At 37.8% G+C, this 21552-nt stretch overlaps 5 protein-coding genes across 7 annotated transcripts; 4 read left to right on the forward strand and 1 right to left on the reverse strand.

Annotated features, from left to right (window-relative positions):
* Window positions 1-685: 685 nt before the first annotated feature.
* Window positions 686-4110, forward strand: LOC117571073 (larval cuticle protein LCP-30). Of its 3 annotated transcripts, none has more exons than XM_034253043.2 (7): window positions 686-851; window positions 1431-1560; window positions 2008-2031; window positions 2415-2565; window positions 2627-2642; window positions 3081-3253; window positions 3317-4110. In XM_034253043.2, exons 1-7 carry the CDS (start codon window positions 813-815, stop codon window positions 3759-3761), a joined length of 978 nt encoding a protein of 325 aa, XP_034108934.1. In that variant the 5' UTR covers window positions 686-812; the 3' UTR covers window positions 3762-4110. The 3 variants fall into 3 exon arrangements, with proteins under 3 accessions (XP_034108934.1, XP_051860687.1, XP_034108935.1); XM_034253044.2 differs by having other exon boundaries at window positions 687-851; window positions 1431-1473; XM_052004727.1 differs by lacking the exon at window positions 2008-2031.
* Window positions 4111-5454: 1344 nt separating this feature from the next.
* Window positions 5455-6780, reverse strand: LOC117569123 (endocuticle structural glycoprotein SgAbd-2). Its single transcript, XM_034250144.2, has 3 exons — window positions 6716-6780; window positions 6202-6616; window positions 5455-5558 (listed from the first exon to the last, which is right to left on the reverse strand). Exons 1-3 carry the CDS (start codon window positions 6728-6730, stop codon window positions 5488-5490), a joined length of 501 nt encoding a protein of 166 aa, XP_034106035.1. The 5' UTR covers window positions 6731-6780; the 3' UTR covers window positions 5455-5487.
* A 2176-nt stretch (window positions 6781-8956) lies between these two features.
* On the forward strand, window positions 8957-11252 carry LOC117569122 (odorant receptor 49a). Its single transcript, XM_052003978.1, has 5 exons — window positions 8957-9104; window positions 9154-10019; window positions 10081-10282; window positions 10335-10490; window positions 10544-11252. Exons 2-5 carry the CDS (start codon window positions 9199-9201, stop codon window positions 10598-10600), a joined length of 1236 nt encoding a protein of 411 aa, XP_051859938.1. The 5' UTR covers window positions 8957-9104; window positions 9154-9198; the 3' UTR covers window positions 10601-11252.
* Window positions 11253-15598: 4346 nt separating this feature from the next.
* On the forward strand, window positions 15599-19090 carry LOC117570561 (endocuticle structural glycoprotein ABD-4). The gene is made up of 3 exons (XM_034252291.2): window positions 15599-15723; window positions 17287-17417; window positions 18260-19090. The coding sequence occupies exons 1-3, from the start codon at window positions 15715-15717 to the stop codon at window positions 18528-18530; spliced, it is 411 nt and encodes a 136-aa protein (XP_034108182.1). The 5' UTR covers window positions 15599-15714; the 3' UTR covers window positions 18531-19090.
* A 1036-nt stretch (window positions 19091-20126) lies between these two features.
* LOC127565560 (endocuticle structural glycoprotein SgAbd-3) lies at window positions 20127-20790 on the forward strand. The gene is made up of 2 exons (XM_052004622.1): window positions 20127-20330; window positions 20394-20790. Exons 1-2 carry the CDS (start codon window positions 20206-20208, stop codon window positions 20659-20661), a joined length of 393 nt encoding a protein of 130 aa, XP_051860582.1. The 5' UTR covers window positions 20127-20205; the 3' UTR covers window positions 20662-20790.
* Window positions 20791-21552: the final 762 nt, after the last annotated feature.

Here is a 21552-nt window from a genome sequence, read left to right on the forward strand (position 1 = left end):
ATGCGTCAATGAAATTCAAGACGAAGACGAAGCAATGCGTAATTTGTGAGGCAGAGATGAATGCCAAGGGTGCAATGGCATTCAATACAAATAAAATTTACGAATTATTTAATTGAATTAATTAGTAATTAAAATTATTGGCAAATATGCGATCATTTGAATACGGCGCAAAGGTGACACCAACAAATTTTGAAATGAATACATAAATAAAAATGTGGTATACAGAAGATGCATATAACAAATAAAAAAATGAGAAAAGCAACAACAACAACAATAACAATAAGCAAATTAACAACAATAAGAAGCAGAGATCGTCATGTGTCTAAATTAAAGGGAGCGCAGCTGAAGACGATATTTTTTTTGATTTTCGAGTACTCAAACTCGCATTCGTATTGAACTGAACTGAGTTGAACCGAAACCGAAGCAGAAGTCGAAGTCGAAGTCGAACTCAAAGCCGAACAATCGAATCGTATTGAATCCGCCGACTCGCTCTCAAATCGAGGAGCAAATGAGGCTAACTACCTCTCCCAGAAGATGCGAGAATTTAGGCGCGGCGTGGTGAGAATGTGAGATGTGAGAATCAGAGATCGGAACTGCGAGATGCGAACTGCGAACTGTGAGTTGCGAAATGCGCTCACTGCGTACTTGGCACATTTCTATATAAATCCGGTGTGTCGAAACGGAAACCAAACATTCCTGTTGCAGCAGCAGTAGCACCAACGACACCAGAGTCTCACTCACACTCAAGGATCTTAATACCTCAACTCAACAATAAAAACCGATTACCACAAAAAAAATTAAACAACGCAAAAATGTTTGCTAAATCAGTGCTTAGCGTTTATGTGATTGTGGTGAGTAAAGTGAAGTCGAAAACAAACAAAAAAAGGACCTCGTCCTGTGTGCAAAAGTGATAAACAGAAAATTACAAAAAGACATTGAAAATATTGTATGTGCAGATTACGCATACGCCAGGTTGGCGCCGCAATCAATTAGGAACTTGAAAACAATTCGTGCCAAGTCAGTTTAAGCTTCATTTCATGGCAATGCAGGCAATGTTGTTGCTTTAGACTTGAAACCAAATCAATGCTTTAATATTGACGAACCTCTGAGTTATTAATAACACTTCAAATGTCATAAAATACCATTTTTATTAGACTCCAACCAAAAAACCTAAAAAAAAGAAATAAACCAAAAAACCAAAAAAAAGAGTAATAACAACGTTCGTTGGTTTCTGCGTGTGTTCATTGGCATTTATTGTTTTGCAACGTTTTACACTTCCGGCCGGGCGAGCTAATTGAACTGTGAACGAGACTTGTTCAGTGTTTTTTGTTTTTGGGGTTGCCGGTTTTGATTTCGTTTAATACACCAAATACCAAAATGTGAATCGATTTATAACATTTCTGTTTCCCTCCCTTCCTCCCTCTGCACAGGGTCTTGTTGCAGTCAGCAGCAGCAATCCCGTTGAAAACAATGGCAAGTATACGGTTTCAGCGCAAAATTCTAACGACGGCAAATATCATCCACAAGATGATGGACACTACCATCCGAGTTCAGACGAAGGTATTTCGGCATTGCAATTGTGTATCTAAGTACCACAGCTGTTTGTTGTATCCGCCTACTGCATGTTGAAGCCGCAACTAACAACACCGAGCCAACAGCAACGAGTTGTTGAGACGAACAACAACTGTATAACTATATAATATACATATGTAGTCAACACACACACACGCACACTAACTTCGATAATAATTTAACAATAACAACATACACACACATTTGCATTTCCTAATGTATTTGTTTTCTACTGATAACCCAATTATTTATTGTACTCTGATAACAACAAAGTTCAAGCTCAAGCGCAGATTTTCGGTTGTATTATAATCTTTAACATTGACTGCACTGAAAATCTCCGATGAGTTTTGTCTTTGTTTGTGTCGTATTCTAACCTCGATAACCTTCTTTAATGACTTTCCTGTACATTGTATATTAAACTTCTATTTCTTATAGGCAAAGGCTCTCAGGATAGTTTAGGTAAACATTGAAGTTTAAAAAAAAAACAATAATCACAACACACAAATCATAAAAATACAAAAAAAAAATCAAAAATTCAAAAAAATTAAAAAGTGAAATTATCGCAAATTAAGTTGCACGCAAATTTCTCCAATGATGAACTTGTATCATAATCTTTCCTCTTTCGATAACAAATTTGTATACTATTATTTCTGAATTAACTTGTGTATATATGTATATATATATTCAAATATAGTAGTTTAACTATTATTTGACCTTCTGCACGAAGTATTTAACTTACCAAACAACACAAACTCATTACTCACACAATTCCATTGCCTGCCATTGACACTTAATTCTAAGACTCGTCTCTCTTTCTCTGCTCTTTCCTCCTCTCTGCTCAGGTCGGTATCATCACGTGGCTGAGCCTTATCACCACGTAGGCGATAACCGTGAACTTGGCGTTTATCACCACATCCCATACCCATACGATGGTGGCTATGGACCTTATGCTGGTCTCAATCTCCCTTACGTCCACGATGACAGGCCATACAAGTAAGCCACAGTGATTATGTTTATCGACAGCCTTAAACCATTTCTTTTGTTTTCAATGTAGCCACGATTTGTACACAGTAAGTAAAGCCGAGTTTAAAGTACCAGAAATCCGCTTGGAATACGGCTTTCCCGAACATGAAGCGCAAATCGAAACACAAACTCATTACCCACCGAATGAACTCTACTAAATCCCCCAACCCCGACACAATGGAATGGAGGATAACACTTCGCTGTCCCCCAATCCGATTCCCCTTGCTTTCATCACTAAATGCAACATAACACTATCCCCCGACTTTCCACCCGATAACTTCCCCAATGCGATTTGCATGAACTGCGCCACACAACCACACACACACACACAACCACACCTGCCTGCATATGCATGCGATCCACCTAGTCCCCGACACCACCACAACCACCACAACACTCGACACACCGCATACAAATATCCTGCCAATATGATGAGCCAGTATTAAAACCAAGTACCAATCAAACACAAATAAAACCAACTACAGTCGACGACCACAACCACGACGAAGAAGCCAACGACGACGACGCCACGCACCACAACAACAACGACAACCACCACGACTACGCAACGCCCCATTGTCTTCAACTACGACGACGAGGGACGCCACAAGATCCTGCACCAGGAAGAGGTGCGCAAGCAAGACAAATACGATCATGCGTAAGTTCCGAGTAACTCTCTAAGAAATCACCTCAAACTAATTATAACTTTTTCTCTCTAAAGTTTCCTCACCGAGAACGGCATCTATGGAGAGGAGCAAGCGAAACTTCATCACACCGGCGGCACTCATGCCAAGGGCTACTATGAGTACACTGGCGATGATGGCAAACTCTATCGCGTTAACTATTCCTCCAACGATGGCGGCTTCATGCCCGAGGGCGAGCACATTCCCACTCCACCCCCAATTCCCGAGGCCATCGCTCGTGCCCTGAAGTATGTTGAGGAGCAGCACAAGGCCAATGGCGATAAGCCATTGTTCGATCATCGCGGCTTCCGCATTAATCACATGACCAAGGACATTAAGGCCCAACTCAAGGCGATCCATGTGGAGCGCATGCCCAAGGAGTTGGCCGATCAGCTACGCATGTTGGAGCATGAGGTTGAGCTTGCCGAGGAGGAGGAGCAGCGTGAGCTTGCCGAGCTTGCTCGCCAGCGTCATCAATATTAAGTGCAATTCATTTCAATTCGAATGTGCGCGGTGTACTCATCAAAACAGCCATAAAGGATTCCCCTCACTCCCCCGCCCCGAAAAGGTTCCCCCCTCCATTCCCATGCATTTGCCGCCTGCAACTGGCAAAAATATAACAAGCCATCGAAAAATTTGCAAAAAAAAAATAATGAAAAAAAAAGAAATGAACTTCAAGTGGACAGTGAAGATTTGGTACTTGTAAAGCCACGCCCACATATGTTAATCTGTTAATAATGTATTTATTTATCACTATATCGGAAATTAAGCTATTTAATTTGTGTTATGAATTTATAAACATTTTTATTTTTTATATGATTTTGAATAAACATTTGTTACCAAAAAAATATCCGATGTTTCAATGACTAATTTCCATAGCTTACAAATCTCTTTAGTAAAGTGGAACAAAGGCCAAAGATCAATTGACAATAGCACTGAATGAGACATAACAAAAAAAAAAAAAACAAGCATTCACAATCAGTTCATTGAACCCAAACAAATTTAAATACCCTTTCGAAAAAGTATTTCGATTTGTGCTAAACACTTAAGATTTCAATTGTGAATCATAAATAGTTGATTAAAAACCTCAAAAATAAATATATGCTGATAACTCGTTGTTCAACAATTTTTATTAAACTATTCTTTACCCTTTAAAAAGATATTTTGATTTAAGAATTAAATTCTTTGTGAATCACAAGTAGTTGACTTAAAACCACAATAACAAATTTATGCTGATAGCAAGTTGTTTGCCATTGTTGTGCATTTGCGTTGATAAGATAAATTTATATATAAATATATTTCATGAAATAAATATAAATTGCGGGCACTCGGCGATACCTCCGACTGCCAAATTTATCAGTTCTCATGACGCAAAAACAACACTCACTTTGAGCTGTAAGTTAGCAATCGGTGCTTGAGAAACAAGTGGAATTCACTCAAAGTACAATACAAATTTAAAACAGGTGAATTCTAATCGGACAATTTTGACTAAAGATCTTTTAATTGATTTGCATTAAATGAAATTCAATTTACAGAGCATTAAATCTTCAGCATGTCAAAGCATCTATACTTTCATATTGTACTAAGATAATATTGACATTTAAATACAATATCAATTAATTGGATTTGTTTTTGTGTACGAATGTCAATGGCCAGACGAGTGGGAAGTCTGCTCTGAATTCAATTATAAAGTCTCTAAAAATATTCTATGCTAATTTAGTCAGTCTGAAACTTGTTTAAATAATACAGAGCATCATCACGTCGAGCACACTCTTTGAAATAATTATCGACTTGATAACTATCAATTGTGTGGCTCAGCTTTTTGTTCATTTAAAGCACACTTTTGTGCTCAACAATAAATAGCGATAGTTTAGCTTTAAGCCAACTTCTCGAAAAAGCTTTACATAAATTGGTCAAGAGACAAAAACAAGATTTATATATGCATACATATGTAAATTCAAACTGGCCAATAAACTGCCGCCTGCTGATCGCCATTTTCCATTCATTGGCTTTTTTGTGTGAGGTTGATGGATACATAACATGATAATATTTGTGTAGGTTTGTTCGCGATTGTCAATTTTACCAAATTACCCCATTAAGCATTACTCACTCGGTTAATCATTTCATTTTCATTGTATTTTTGTGGTTATTTTATTTAAATTTGTCGCAAATAATATACATTACTTTTAAGTTCAATGACTAGCTCGATTTAATGCCTTGTAAGGACCACATTAGCTGGAGCAGGCTGATTGGCGTAGAAAGCTGAGTTGGGGCCATCATCTGAAAACGGATATTACAAAATGTATATTATAAATGTATTCACTCGATCGAATGATTCACTCAACTGAATGAACGAACTGTCTCTTTGATGGTTATTCATTTAGTTCAGCAGATTTGAGTTCTATTATAGTTCGCCTAGATCATTTATTCTCTTAGAATGTCTCCCTAGTTCATTTGATCTATTCTTTTTCGATAAGATTGCTCCTTCTTTAAGGAAATTGTTTCTTTTAGTTTATTTTAACCTATCTATTAGACCGTTCATTATTTTGTGTCGTTCGTTCGGTTAGTTTGATTCATGCTGTCTCGTTTAAATCATTCATTTTTTTAGATCGTTCATTGTTGGGTCCCATTTGTCTCAGCATCTTACGAATTTATGAATATTTATACATCCGTTTGCAATGGTAAGCCATTAAATAATAATCTATACAAGGTATTATTTATTATTTACATTAAAATAAGATTCTATAATACGAACCAAATTAAATAGAACTGAAAAGAATGAACGCGGCTTAAAACACACAGACGAGAATGGGACCAAACGAAATAAGTAAACTATTAAAACGAATAACTAATTCAGTTCGAATTGAACTACAAAACTACTTCACCAAAATGAACTACAAAGCTCAATTCTAGTATTACTTACAGGTAATCACTGGACGGAAGCCATTGGCATCTGCCAGATACTTGACACCAACGCGAAGACCTTCGGGCGAGATGTAGGAGTAAGCACCCTCGACCTGTTCCTCCTGCTGACCGTTGCCAATGTAGACAGGTGTGCCCTTCTCCTCGCCGTGCAATCCGTTCTCGGTCTCGTAGCTGTAGGAATACGCTCCCGATCCGGTATTGGGGTAATTCGATTGATCCACGGTGCGAGCGAGAGCATTGGCAATGAAGGGATTGTACTTCTTGTAGAAGTTGTCGTAGTAGCGACGCTGATTATACAAGTCGCGGTTCTTGTAGTACAGATCCCGATAGTATGGGTTGTTCAGATAGGGATTATATTGGCGCTGGGCACTGCACGCAACCAGGACGAGGGCCAGCACAAAGACAGAGCAAGACTGCACAAAGAAATCAGGAATTCGCATTAGATATCACATTGTTATCCTTATTGCACTTTAAAAACACTATCACAATCACGTTGTGTTTAATCCTCGTACCAATTTCAGAGACATTCTAGATGATTATCGCGTATCGCTTGCTACTTCTACGTTGATCTATTAAATGAAAATGTAGCAGATCTCTGTTTAACAGCAGCCTTTATAACATCTTGATAGCATTAAGTTTCAGACTATAAAACCATTTTATTCAGTCAACATTCAGCTCTAACATTGACAACTGAAATCCAATCTTGGCAGATGCTGAATGTTTTTTGTCGGATTTGCTAATTTCCGTTTAGAATTTTGATTGTTATTTAAATTGGTGCGGCAAACTAAATTGGCAGTCACTTATAACCTGTAATTGGTGAACAAAGTGGGTAGCATAGACTACTTAAAGTTAAACAATAAATAACTAAAATGTTTTAAATTAGCTGCAGATAATAAAGAATCCTCTTTCGAAGATTTTAATTTTTTACAGAGTATCTCTGAAGCATAAATAATGAGCTATGCAGAAAATGCTTGCATAAATAATTATAAAATTAAGAGCAGTTGGAGGTGGTAGCACAGGAAATCTGCGGCACACGCGGAATACAAAATTCAAGTGAATAATTTATATGCATAGATCGAGCGCGTAAAAACGAAATATGAATGGGGACAGTTTAGCATATAGATGAAACGTTTTGCTGATTAGGGAGCATTCTTATTAAATTGTAAATTCATAAAGCTGAAACTTGAGAAGCAAGCTGCTAACTGTAATAAATCAAGGCACTAACTGGTCCAAAAGTATTTCGTAGTGGATGACAGACAAAAATCCAAATAAGCTGATGACTCAAGCGAAAGGCGCCACAGCATACCATATTTGAAAAACTACTTAAAAATAAGTAGGGTTAACATTAAATATTATATTAAACGCTGTTAAACGAATAACAACAAACATTGAATTAATATATTATAAATACAAAAATGTAGTAATTATAATAGAAACAAATAAAGTTCTCGGTTAGATACCATTTAAGCTTGATGCATTCTCCACATAAATACATGTTAATAGCAGAAAATAAAGACTTTAACATCAGCATAGAACAAAATTTAAAACTACTGAAGCTGATATTGAAAGCTGATTAAGCACATTACTTTGATAAACCACTAATGAATGCATTTAAATTGCCATGAAAATAGCACTCAATGAATGGCTCGCTTAGTGAATGAATGAACAAACAAACAAGAAGAAGGGGCATGAGGAAGGGGGATGGTATTGGGTTGGTGTTGCCATCATCGTTGGCCTTCACATTTCGCGTGTGGCAGCAACAATAGCTGCCACTTGCAACGAATAGTATTGCAACAGCTCTAGAGCTCTGAATGCCACGCGACCCAGAAGCTCGAGGGGAAAAAAGTTCTATTCGTTAGATCATCGCCGATCGTGGCTGATGGGTCACAACTGAGTATATAAAATTAGCATCATTTTAGCGTCTTATCACATTTAATGGTCACAAATTAGCATAGATAAAGCATAGTTTAACAAATAGAGTCCAGTAAGCATTTAGAGTCGCAGAACCGGCCATTTAGATAACACGATCGACACAATGCTGAATTATGATCAGTCTGAGATCGACGAAAGATTCCACACACAAAAGATCGGTGACAACAAGTAAGAAAGCAATAGTAGAGTGTGCTCGACCGCGAGATACCCGCTACATATTTTCAATTAATGTAAAGTAGTGTGTTATACCAAATTAATGTATCAAAATAATAACTTTTACCTTAAAATTACGCTTGCTTTTCAATTGATGAGGACGGAAGTAAGCGTGGAAAAAATCAAAAACAATCTTATACCTTTATCTCTTATACTCTCTGAGATCAAAGTAGGTGTACTTTGTAGGTAGAAATTTATAATACCCTTCTATCTTATGATGATCGGATACAAAAACTATCAATAAATGGTCTCGTAGCCAGAATGTGAACTCTATTCTTCAAGCTACAAGCGTTTGGCAATTTTATGCTGCTAACTCGAAACTGGATTTTGTGGCAACGCGGAATGTGTTAAACAGATTAGTCAAAGCTTTGACAATACAAACAAAGAGTTTTATTGGCCATTTGCATAAATAAGTCGTTGGAAAAAAATTTGGTTTAATTAATTGGTTTGGATTTATTTTTGCTTTTAGAGGCGTCTTTGATTATTCATTGAATAATTATGTGTGTGTCTATAAATTCGTTTCAGCTGTCTCACAATATGAACGTGTTTATTTGCTTAGCCGAATAAACATGGAATTAGTTTTCGCTCTAGAATCGAAATCGAAACACTAAACCAACTGTCACAATGTGAGAGTTGTGTTATATCTGATATGTATGCTCAAAGTTTGTATTGTATTAAATATTCAAATAATTTTGAATAGTCGATTTACATATTTAATCAACATCACGTGGACTGGACTACATAATTTAATTGCTGGTAATTAATCACACGCCTCTTGCGACGAATATAAAACACACCCACTCAGAGTTTGAGAAACCAGTTGACACACGAAACCCTTCAAATAACAAGCATGGAACGGGAACAGCAACTTGAACGGGAAACGGAACTGGAACGACAACGGAGCTATAATGACTTCACCTACATACCGAACATGATACTCAAGACGCTGGGCATCGACTTTCTGAACAGCCCGAAGCCACTGTGGCAGGATGTCTTACTAAAGACCTATTCAATCATATGCTTTCTGAGCCATTGGCATATTTTCTACTATTTGATACTACGCACAATTCAATGGGATGAACTTGCTGGAAATCCTGTGCTCATCATGCGATTCGCTATCGTCTACTTCTTTACGGCCAACTCTGATGTGAAATTCATTATATTTCTATACTATCGACGTCGTTTACGTATACTCAACGATAAGCTAGAAGAACTTTATCCGCATGGAGATGAACACTGCAGAAAGTATCGGGTTAACGATTTCTTTTGGCCACGCATTGCGCGTTATGGATTCTACTACTATTATTTTGTGGTCGTATTTGTTGTACTCGGTCCTCTCACTCAATCTATTATAATGTATTTATATCAATACTTTACGGTGGATAGCGAAGCCAAATTCATTTTGCTAAGCACATTTCCCATGAAGCGTTTTGAGACAATGTCGATGTGGAAGAACATCTTGACTCTAGTGGTCGACTTTGCCTTCAGTCATTTTGTGATGAACGTTAATCTGGGCACCGATGTCTGGATGATGTGTCATTCGGCACAAATCTGTATGCATTTTGCCCATCTGGGACGTCAACTCGCAGAATATAGGCCACAAAGACAGCGAGTGGAGGAGAATTGTGAATTTCTAGTCAATTTTGTGCGCCGACATCAGCGTTTGTTTGAGTGAGTTTATGGAAAGTATTTAGATCGGAATGCAGGCAACTTTAATTGCTTTCTATTTTAGCTTGCAGAAAGAACTGAATGATATATTTGGCATCTTGCTGGCCTACAACTTGTTCTCCACAGCCAGCACGCTCTGCTGCGTTATCTTCTACACAATTCTTCAGGGTCTCAATCGCGAAGGCATCGGCTTCATGTTGTTCTTCTTCAGCTCATCCGCGCAGTTCTTTATGGTCAGCTACTACGGCCAACAGCTGATTGATTGGGTAAGCAAGCATTTGATGTTAGTTCTATATACTTTATTTATTCATTTTATAGAGCCAAAACATTGCGATGGCTGCCTACACACACAATTGGTATGATGCATCCGTAAAGTATCGCCGATATTTGCTTATGATAATGCAACGTGCTCAGCGACCAGCCGAACTTTCCGCCAAGGGCGTGATCATTATATCATTGGACACCTTCAAGAAGGTGAGTTTTAATATTCATTGATAAATACTTGATAATCATTTCCATTTCCACAGATGATTGGCATAACATATCAATTCTTTGCGGTCATACGCAGAATACTGGGCAAATAAATGATCAACTGATGCATCTCAAGATGATCTGGCAGCTTAACACAAACAAGTCAATTATACTGCACTCAGCCCAAGGTAAAATGTGAAAATGATTCAGCAAATTACACGAAATATTTACCTGTGGGATACTCACTCATATTTTTCTTGATTTCTCTGCTTGCCAAATTTAATTGGTTAAAAGCAAATGAGGAAACAGTATTCGGTTGGTCAACACAATAGATTTGGGGCGTAAATTATTCAAATGCCATATGAATATACTCGTACATATTTATGTATTCATGTTCATTTGGCATGCAAATACGCAGCGTTCTCTGATTAGCCGCGGCAGCATCAAGTTTAAAAGCTTGAAATAAATTTGAGGCACAGCTTGGGACCGCCTTAATATACTCGTCTCGAAATATTTTATACCCATTACAAGAGAAACAGCGAGGGTAGATTTGTTCATGTAACTAATGTAAAAATCAAATCTGAAAATGATTACATTATTGCGTAAAGTTGTTTTATTTATTAATTACATTAACACACTACACAGCACTTAAACTAAGTAATCCCAACGCGCTACTCAACACTTAAATGATGTAATCATTATATACTACACAATATGTAGTACATATCAAGCAACACTAAGAAATTATCAAATTAAAGAAATCGGTAAATCGATAAAAAGAAGTGTGATCGATGGTAAGCGATGGTAAATAGAAGCGTAAATACTAAATTCAAAAAAGATAGAAAAATAACGAGATTAAATTAGAATATTCATCTTCTAAAACTGTTAAATAAAAAATATAGTTGTGTGTATTTAGAGGGTAATTAATAATTGATGTCATTTGTAATTTATGCAATATAAAATAAATATTAAAAGTAATTCATATTTTTATTTGATATTTATATTAAGTTGTATGCCATGCATCGCCAAATGAGTAATGAATAATTAAATGTGCTGTCTATAGGGAGGAGGTGAACCGAGCTTGGCGGATCCATCGCTGGCCTTCACATTTCGCGTGCTGCTTGACAGAATTGCAACCGAGTCAAATTGAGTGTGCAACAATGGCTGCCTGAGAGATTGCAACAACTCTGGCCCAGTGTAAAGTGGCTCATTCAAGTGGAATCAACTTCACTTTACAGTTGTGTTAACAGCTAAAAAAATCAATAGACACTAAATAGATATTTTCTAGTTTACTCCCACCAAGCGCCATTCAACAATTAACTATGCATAATACTCGCCTCCAATAATTAAATATTTATGAGGTGTATATATTGAAGGGGTGGACTAATTGTCGTGTTAAGCCATTGCCACTTTAAATAATTGTACATTAAAGAAGGCACCTAAATTCCAGAGGCATTTAGTTTTCGCCTTTTTGGCATAGAATAAAGCCAAAAACGTTGCCCCTTAATTGTGTGTAATAAAGCTTATCAATGTCTGTCATTATAAGTCTATTTAATGAGCACTGTGATTGTAAAGAGCTCGCTTCACAGTGGGCATATCATAAACGATACTTTGCTAGAATTTACCACTAATTGCCACTAAGTATTACGCCCACACCACGAGCACATCGAGCAGCACGCTGTGAGTTCCATTGACTTTTAACATTTGAGTCTATTTGCATATGGATAATTAAAGAATAGTCGTACTCACCTTCGCCTTCGATATGACATCTGAAGATGCTCAGACGGATTAACACTAATGCAAATATTATGCCATCAAGAAGTGACAGATTCTTTTGCCACGAGCTCAAGGTTTGCATACATCTATGGTCTGTATATAGACGTTAAGCATAATTAAAATCGAATGCGGGTTTTAGGCTGCAAGTTCAATATCGTACTCCAGTTAGAACGCGTAACCAAAGCGAAGCAATTGGAACGGTTCCTTGACCATGAAGCGCAGTCCATCATTACATTTGACTTCGTCTAACATTTGCCAGCAAACTGTGTAAAGTCAAGACGGGGCAAGCAAAGACAGCGTGTTACTTGCGAACAGAAGCCAATATTCTACACATGACCAAAACCACTGACATTTAACCGCACCAACTGGTTCGACTGCTGCTCTGGCTGTTGCTGCTGTCGTAGTTGCTGTGGCTGTGCGATGTCTGTTATTTGCAATTATTTATTTATGCCTGCATTGACATTAGCATTAGGCATTAGCAAGTCGATGAAAACGATGATGTTGCTGGGTGCCGAAAACTATGCCGGCCATGTCCGGGCAACGTCTTCGATCTAGACTCTTGTTGGGCGACGCCAGCTTTGGGCGAAACGTCGTTTAGGCTTACGCAATGGCTAACCAATAGTTGAAACATTTTGTACAAATTGCGTTTGGCACACCATAAAGAAGATGGCACGACCTTCAAGGCCAACGAGACGTGGTCATAAAGCACATAAGCTGCACAGCGCGTGTCAAAGTCAGTGGACGCAACTGAAGATGGAGTTAAACTTTGAATAAAGCTAACGCTAGGCATAGACGTTAGGCATCTGTTCTGTGCTTTATGGCTTGCCGGACAACTGACATTTTGCAGTAAATGCTGCTTAGATTGCTAATTAGAGAACTCATGCGTAATATTTCAAGGTTTACATTTGTCAAAAATGCTACAACACAAATTTAATATAATAAAATAAAAAATTACATTTAATTTTCGTTTTCAGCACTTAGAAAATCGAAAGACTTAGGCAACGAACTTGCCGGCTGAGAATCTCTGCGACGCAAATGCTTAGTTAAGTATTGCTGTTTGCGTAATTTAAAATAAACCCATTAAAAAAATAGTATAATAAATATTAAAATTAATGCAGTTGAATGTCTTCATAATTACCAAGCGCTGTGCTTTACACTAGCCACCAAACCAACCAGAAAAGGCACAAACAATAGACCAGGCCCAAAACTAGAAGGCAGCAACTTTTTCAGAGCTTCCACTAACTGGCAATTGTTTTGTTGATTGCCACAGTCTGAACACAGCAACAACAACAACAACTACTTGCATACAATATGGCAACAATCTTTGGGACAATCTTGTCACGAAATTCTGTCGCCGTCTCTGTGTTTGCGTTTGTGTTTGTGTTTGTGTCTCCATCTGCCTGCCACAAACCTAAGCCGACCCAAGCTATTCATTAGACGCGCCTACACTTTGGCAGCAGCAGCAGCGACGACGGCGGCGTCAGTTTCGGCTTCGGCTTCGGCGGCCTCTTCGCGTTTAGCAATTTTTGGCATTTTGACCCCAGCACAGCGAGCACAAGCAAAGACACCGAGACAGCGACTTTGCCCTGAGCCCGAATCTGGGCACACTGTGGAGCTTGTAAATCTCCAAAATAGATTCTTCCACAATTAACTTAAACCTAGTTGTGCTGAAGTAAAAAATTTAAAGTACTTAGGCACAGACAAATAAAATATAGCATTCTGTAGAAAGTACTTGGAAGAATCAAGAATTTTCGGGTTTATTTAAACCCTGACTTTAAAGAGTGACTTCAGTATAATGTTGTTAACTTTACGCTGTTTGAAGATTAAAATGAAAATTTATATGTAAAAGACTAGACTTTCAAATGATGCCCTTAAGAGTAGTATTAATATTAGAAATATAATAATAATTAACTTTAATATTAAGTAAAATTAAAACCCGCTACCTGTTTTAAATAAAAGCAAAACAATGCTGTTTTATTCTGAATACTGAAATATACCAATGATCATATTATTACATTCGAAAAATATCGTAGTATTAATATATTATTCTTAAGATATGCCAAAATAATATACCACAAAATACTAAAATATACCAAGGGCCATGTTTGGTATATCGATATGGTACTACATTCGAAATATACCATAGTTTTTATGTATAATATTATTCTTAAAATATTTATTATACCACAAAATACTAAAATATACCAAAGATCGGATATAGTTCGAAATACATCAAAGTTTTAAATTTTATCAAGTATTTAGGGATCGTCCGGTTGACAACGCTTTAGGCATAATTCGTCGTATTTGCCCGGGATTCATTTTTCTGTGCAATAAAAACAATTTAGACGGTTACAGAGCCCACTGTGCGCCAATGCTGTTGTTATTGCCTGACTTTGATTGCATTTTCGCGATTATTCGCCACGTATTTAAATGCAATGTTTTCTCTCTCCCAAAAAACCGAAAAAAAATAAATAAATGCAAAAAGAATAATATATTGACAAAGCAGCAATAAATAAATGTTGCTGTTTTGAGGTGGCAACGCCGCGAGGGCGATGTCAATCGCATTTACTTAAGCTAAATTAAGTGAGCTATTTTATTGCTTCCGCTACTGTATGTCTCGCACCTGCCAAATGACAAATGAGCCACAAAATAGCTGAAGTAAATCTTAGGCATATATACTTATTAATGAGCAGAACTGCGACTGGTTAAAGGGCGCAAAGCTGATGCAACTGTTATTGTAGATAGTACTGGTAATCAATACAATTGCATACAAATGTTTTGCATTTGATTCTCGATTGCACAGAGAACAGCTGAGTTCAGTTGTGGCCAGTGGCGTGCATCTTTAGGTGAAGCGAGGGGGCGTTGCCATATTAGCTGCCCCCTTTTGGGAGTACTTCAATTGAGTTTTATGCCATCACCTGCTGCAGCTGCTTGTTGCTGTTGCTGTTGTTGTTTGTTGTTGGAGTTTTCCACAGCAACAAATGTTTGCTGTTGTCGCTGCCGCCGCTGCTGGAGCAGAGGCAGAGACTGAGGCTGCTGCTGGTGCTCTTTTCAAACACCGCGAGCGTCGACGCTGACAGCGACAGAGACAGCAACAACAACAACAACAACAACATCGACGACGACAACGACGACTACGACGAATCTTTAGTTTAGTTTCTATATACATCTATGTGTACTTATATATTTATTTTGTTTGTCGTTGTTGTTGTTGTAGTTTTTGCATCTTGTATGTGCGACGCTTTGCCCGCTGAATTTGCAGCTTCGTCGTCGCCGTCGTCGTCGCAGTCTTTTCGTATAAATAGACTCACTTGCCGGCAGTTGGGCATCATTAAAAGATCTTTTGTTCAATTAACAACAAGTGTGAAGTGTGCTGCTGCGCTAGCTGAAAAGGATACAACACATCTTTTTGGATTACCAATAAACCAATCAATTCTTTTCTCCATTCAAAATGAAAAACGTAAGTGTCTGCGGTCAGTGTACTTAAGCAAAGAAAACTACGACTAAAAAACAGTCCTTAAAGAAGTTTTAAAAAATCTTAAGCAGCAGTGTTTCTGACTCATATAAGTTTCAACTTTAAGCGCTTGCCTAAAAAATCCTTTAAAATGTTAATTTTATAACTCATAAATTACGGCTCATAAATCCTTCAGTTTTTCGTTCTTGCTTTTTATGGCATCAATCGTGAATAACAAGAAAATAAATGAGACTTGTTCTCGTTGAGACAACAACAGAGTCCAGAGTACGCAATTAACAAACAACATTTAAATGCGTTAAATTTGGCATTTCCAGCCGTCTCTAGTCGTAAATCAATCAGCATGAGTTTCGACCATAAAAATGCGCAATTAGGCTGAAAGAGTGTAATATATTTTTGTAGGGTGCAAGGCGTCGCTTCCGCATCGGGTTATTTGGCAATTGTTATGGCCATTTAGTCAGCAAATGGCCAAAAGACCGAAAACCGAAAAGTCGTTGCCAAGCCCGACCAAAATGGCAATAGCAATTAATGAATGCTGGGCGCAAGCAGCCACTTAAAAGGCTCGAACACGATGCCAAAGCCAAAGTAAGCCAAAACAGCATGCAGCCGGCATGCAATGCAAAGGTCAGTCAACACAACAGCAAAAGCAACAGCAACGGCAACAACAACGACTGGACAGACTGAGGCTGCGACATTTGGCTGCAGAAGAGCCAAAGCGAGGCTAACAAAGTGCAGGCAATGAATGTTACGCTTAGTTGGCAGCTGTCTGTCTAGCTGCTGGCTAAAAGCACAAACTAAACTGAAACGTTAGACACGTAACCCACTCGCTCGCTCGCCCATTGGCAATTGCTCAACACTCCACAAACAACGGACTAAACACGCTACGATGCGGGTGTCTCTGGGCCTTTAGGTTTCAACACCGAGAGGCGACAAATTTGTATGCTAACACAAAACTCGAACGACACCACACACAAATCAACGTTAAACAAGTTAAATTAATCTAATTCCATTATTCAATAAACCCTTTATGCAACTCTCCAGCACTCACGATTTTCCACAACACGATCCGTGCTCATCTCTGACTGCCGCCACGCCCCACAATTCTCTGTAGTTTTCAATGCACTTGAGTTGAGTGTTGTTGTTGTGAGGTAATTGTTGAACAATTGCAATGAAAAACAAAACACGAAAAACTCTGAATATAAACTTAATTGGCGTCTAGTTATTTGACGACCTTAAGAAATATGTGGCAAATTGGCATATGAGTTGTGTGTGTCCCCCTCCACTTGTTTCTACACATAATTTATATGTGAGAATAATGTAAACAGCAGTCATAAATCAAACACTATGCGAAGCGTCGACGTCGTCGTTGTCGTTGGCATATTTCAACACAACAATAAATTTACAAGCCAAAAAAAAAACGGAGAAGAAAAACAAACGGAGAAAATACACAAAGCACGATTTTTTCCACTTTTAATTGCGTTCGTTTTTATTGTAATCACTTGTCAATTTACGTAAATTAAGTTGAGATTTCGTTCTTAACCTGTTTTGCAGTTTGCACTTTGCCTGATCGCCACCGCGCTGCTCTGCCTGGCCGAAGCTGCGCCCAAACCACAAGGCGGAGAACCCATTGCCATCATCAGCCAAGAATCGAACATCGAACCGGATGGTGCCTACAATTATGCGTAAGTCTCCCCCACTCGGAACCGGTTGTGAACTGACCGTTCAATCGGTTCAAACGAACGCAAGCGCTTTTTCGTTGCATACTTTTAGGCAGAGTGCAAGAATGTTATTAACAGTGCTTGGCACTGTTAAGTACAGGTTTGCCAGAACAAATACATTGTGACATTTGAAATTTATGCAAGCAAGCATCCCAAGTAGTTCTAATTTGATTTTAAATGATCTGCATAAAATGACATAAATATTTCAACAACTAAATTGATTGCATTATACTATTATGTTTGCTCAAATAATCCCATCATAAATAGATGAATTAACAAGTTTTCAAGCAAATTTAATATGAATTTATGGGCCATCTGCAAGTTATAAACGTTTCCATTGGACATCAAGTCCGTGCATAAATGTTAAATGTTAATAAATACATAAATAAATAATTCAGCTGGCGCCAGTGACAAATACGATCGCAGAGACCACAAAATAAAAAGAGAGAAACATAAACAAAAGACAACAGAAGAAAACAACAAAACAAACGGACCAATAATAAATATACACGAAGAACAACTATTTGCTGATTGCCGAAGTTTAAATACTCTTTGCCATGATTATAATCGATTAACAATTTATTAAAATTTCAACAGTCTAAGTAAATGCAATCAAGTTTTATGGCGTTCCAGAAATTTCCAATGAAATTAGTCTAGTTTTTGCAAGGGTATAAATCCCGCTAATCAACTCTTTTCACAGGTTTCAAGGTGAATTTGATTAAGCGACGGTGTTAAAGTTGTATTAAATATTAAGACTGCAATTGCTAAACAACAATTTGGTAAAAACCCTCAATCTATATTTGTAGCTACGAGACAGCTAACGGCATCAAGGCGGAGGAAACTGGTACCGTGAAGAAGGCTTCGTCACCTGACGCCACCGATGTGATCATTGTCAAGGGTTCCGTGTCGTACACTTCACCCGAGGGAGAGGTGATCACCCTCAACTATGCCGCCGATGATGAGAACGGCTTCCAGCCACAGGGCGCCCATCTGCCCACTCCTCCTCCAATCCCACCAGCGATCCAGAAGGCTCTCGACTATCTTCTCAGCCAGCCACCAGCATCGCGTCGTCGTTAAGTTGCCGTAGATGCCGATCATCATGCCGATTAATGCCGGGTGTTAAGAGAAAGAGAATGAAATGATATTGAATGTGACCATGCAACCGATTCTGATAAACCATACTCAATGAAGCAAATTTGCTGCTTACCCAAGACAATCAACGAAGCCTTAAGGCGACCCAACACCAACAACATCGAGCAGCTGACTGAAGAACACAAATTGCACACACACAAAGATACACACAGACACACAGAGAGATACGCACACAGACGCAGACGAACAGACATCTCGATCTGAAATATTTCCGTTTCTCAAACTCAAACTTAAACTCAAATTTTCACTTCTCTTCTTTGTTCTCCTATATATCCTTTTGACTAATTTTCCGATTTTATTCCTAAACTGTGCTTAAGATCTTTTAGTCGCCGGAACTTTGCCATTTTCGGACTCATGTGATATCATCGATTTGTTAATGAAATCAAGAAGAAAATGTAAAAAAAAAAAAATAATGAAATGAAATATATAATATGAAGAAGGAAACAAGAAATATATTAATAGCATAAAATATTGTGCAACGCAAATTCTTGTGTAAATAGTCTAAATAACTGTAATCTTTTGCACGTAATACGAGTATAAGCGATGATGGATGACGATGAATGACGATGGATGACAATGTACCTACTTATACATACATACATACATACATAAATACGAATCGTTGATCAAGTGACGTAATACACATGAGAAGAACTTAAATATCTTTAGCCTTAGCTGCAAATAAAGAATTAAAGATTCTTTACCAAAAAACCGAAAATGCCTTTTTTATTTACTCTATGTTACCATCAAAATTGGAGCAGACACAATTTTATTCGATTTTGACGAGACCACTATAAATAGCGCATAAAATCTATATCGTATTTCATTTGCGAGTAGATTTTTTGCACTTCAAGGCAAGGTTGATAAATTTGTTGTATGCAAATGAGCAGGCTAGAGAGGTGACCAAAAAATGTGGTCAAGTCGGTTCCATGAAGAACCAGAATCGGATGCTGACGTTAGTGACAAGTGCTATATAGACAGATCTGCATATATGAATCTGATCATTGTTGATCTGCCTCATTGTTTATACATAATTCCAAGCAGAAATTATAAGGCAAATAAACACTATAGTCGAAGTATTCATACCCTTAAGTAAAAGAAAGACGAAAACAATTTGTAAAATTATCTTTAAAATTAAGCTAAGTTTTTGCCAACCATTTACCTAAAAGAGAAGGTTTTAAGTCTTTAAAAAGCTAAAATACTTACTACTATCATAGACGTCTGATTTGTTCAGGTTCGTTGGCGTGTCTGCCCCAAATTTCACACCCATTCCCCCTCAAAATGGCAAAAAGACAAAAAAGCCGAAAAACCAACAAAAACCCAAACAAGTTCAATATTATTTATTGCTCTAACTTTAATTTCATGTTAAATATTTTAGTACTGGTATTTTATTAGTTTTGTTTCTTTGTTTTTTCGTTTGTTTGTTTTTGTTTCGTTTTTTTTTTTTTTCTCTTTTTGGATTTAGATTTTAGATTTTGGGTGACTGGAAACGTATGCTATATAAGGCTGTTTACTTAACACAGGAGTTGTCAGTAGTCGCTAGACATCTGAAACGCGTGGATATTAATTGACTTGCTTTTCGCTTTACTAATTAACCGAAATGAAACTGATTCCGATCTGTGTTCTATTTGTGGCAGTGACGGTGACGGTGGCGTTGCCCGTTGATAACGATGATCCTATCGTGAATGATTCAAATGTCGAGTACAATGGCAAATTCCACACCCAGTAAGTGATTAATCACAACGCATCGAAGGAATTCCCACAACAATAACGATTTCTTTTCAAAAGTGTCGAGCTGCGCGATGGCTCAACATCAACCCAAGAAGGTGAACTGCGGGAAATACATGAAAATCAATACGGAGAGGCGATCAAGGGACATTTCTCGTTCGTCGGCGACGATGGCCAAACTTATGCCGTCACCTACACAGCCGATGAGAATGGATTCCGTGCCGTTGGCGATCATTTGCCAACACCACCGCCAACACCAGAATCGGTACTGAAAACGCTGGAGTATCTGCGAACACATGCCCAGAAGACGATCGAGCAAGATCATTAGACGAAGTGAAGCAAGTCAACCATATATGTGATTATTAATACAAATTCAATCAACTGTGAACCAAAAGAACTGAACGAGTCAAGTTAATTATAATGATTAACAAAATATACACAAAATTAGCAAATTCAATTAGAGAACATTTATTGTTTGTTTCGTATTTCTATTTCGATTTCTACTACGAAGAGAGTGAGACAAGAATTAACATAGTTGTGATTTTCAACTATACTGATTACTTTCTCGATTTTTACGTGTTTCGCATAATTTAACTCTTCACTTTTTTCTCATCACTTCGCTACTTACGTAATGTTCTACATTCGCATTCATTTTGGGTGCCTCGCCCAAAAAGTTAAGGCACGATCTTGACCAGATCTTCAGCCAATGTCTGTTTACCTGACGTGACCCGATGTGTGTGTGAAATTTGTGTTAACTTTGCAGCTAAGCTCGGCTGCAATTCTGCATTTGCAGAGGCCAAACAATCAGCTTGTTAACATTTTCGTTAAGGAACGCTAATTGGCAAATACGTGGTCATATAGATGGTATATGTATTATATACTTTGTGGGTGATTGTGTGAATTCAATTTGTGTGCGAACGTGGGCAAAATGTTTGTCCTAACAATATAACATAGCACTCTGCAACTTCTTCTAATGCCTCAAGCTTAGTTGTGTAATCTAAGCAGAAAACGAAAGTGAGAATTCCGTATTATTTCAAGATATTAGAGAACGTTTGTTAAGTTTAAATTGCAGTTCCTGAAGAGAACTTTAATGCTGTAAGAAATCACATAGAAACAAACAAACGAGAGAGTGACAGATGTGTAAAATATGCAAATATTTGTATGCAGGTTCATTGACCCAAGCTGCGTATACGTAATCCACACTCAACGTTATGATTTC

Source organism: Drosophila albomicans, chromosome 3 (genome assembly GCF_009650485.2).
Source record: "Drosophila albomicans strain 15112-1751.03 chromosome 3, ASM965048v2, whole genome shotgun sequence".
NCBI lineage: Eukaryota > Metazoa > Arthropoda > Insecta > Diptera > Drosophilidae > Drosophila > Drosophila albomicans.

Coding starts and splice junctions, on each gene's coding strand:
- LOC117571073 (XM_034253043.2), top strand. CDS start 813: ATGTTTGCTAAATCAGTGCTTAGCGTTTATGTGATTGTG. Junction 1,561..2,007: donor CCATCCGAGTTCAGACGAAG/GTATTTCGGCAT, acceptor TATTTCTTATAG/GCAAAGGCTCTCAGGATAGT. Junction 3,254..3,316: donor CAAGACAAATACGATCATGC/GTAAGTTCCGAG, acceptor TTCTCTCTAAAG/TTTCCTCACCGAGAACGGCA.
- LOC117569123 (XM_034250144.2), bottom strand. Junction 5,559..6,201: donor CTTCCGTCCAGTGATTACCT/GTAAGTAATACT, acceptor ATCCGTTTTCAG/ATGATGGCCCCAACTCAGCT.
- LOC117569122 (XM_052003978.1), top strand. CDS start 9,199: ATGGAACGGGAACAGCAACTTGAACGGGAAACGGAACTGGAACGACAA. Junction 10,020..10,080: donor CGACATCAGCGTTTGTTTGA/GTGAGTTTATGG, acceptor TTTCTATTTTAG/CTTGCAGAAAGAACTGAATG. Junction 10,283..10,334: donor GCCAACAGCTGATTGATTGG/GTAAGCAAGCAT, acceptor TTCATTTTATAG/AGCCAAAACATTGCGATGGC.
- LOC117570561 (XM_034252291.2), top strand. Junction 17,418..18,259: donor GATGGTGCCTACAATTATGC/GTAAGTCTCCCC, acceptor CTATATTTGTAG/CTACGAGACAGCTAACGGCA.
- LOC127565560 (XM_052004622.1), top strand. CDS start 20,206: ATGAAACTGATTCCGATCTGTGTTCTATTTGTGGCAGTGACGGTGACG. Junction 20,331..20,393: donor AATGGCAAATTCCACACCCA/GTAAGTGATTAA, acceptor TCTTTTCAAAAG/TGTCGAGCTGCGCGATGGCT.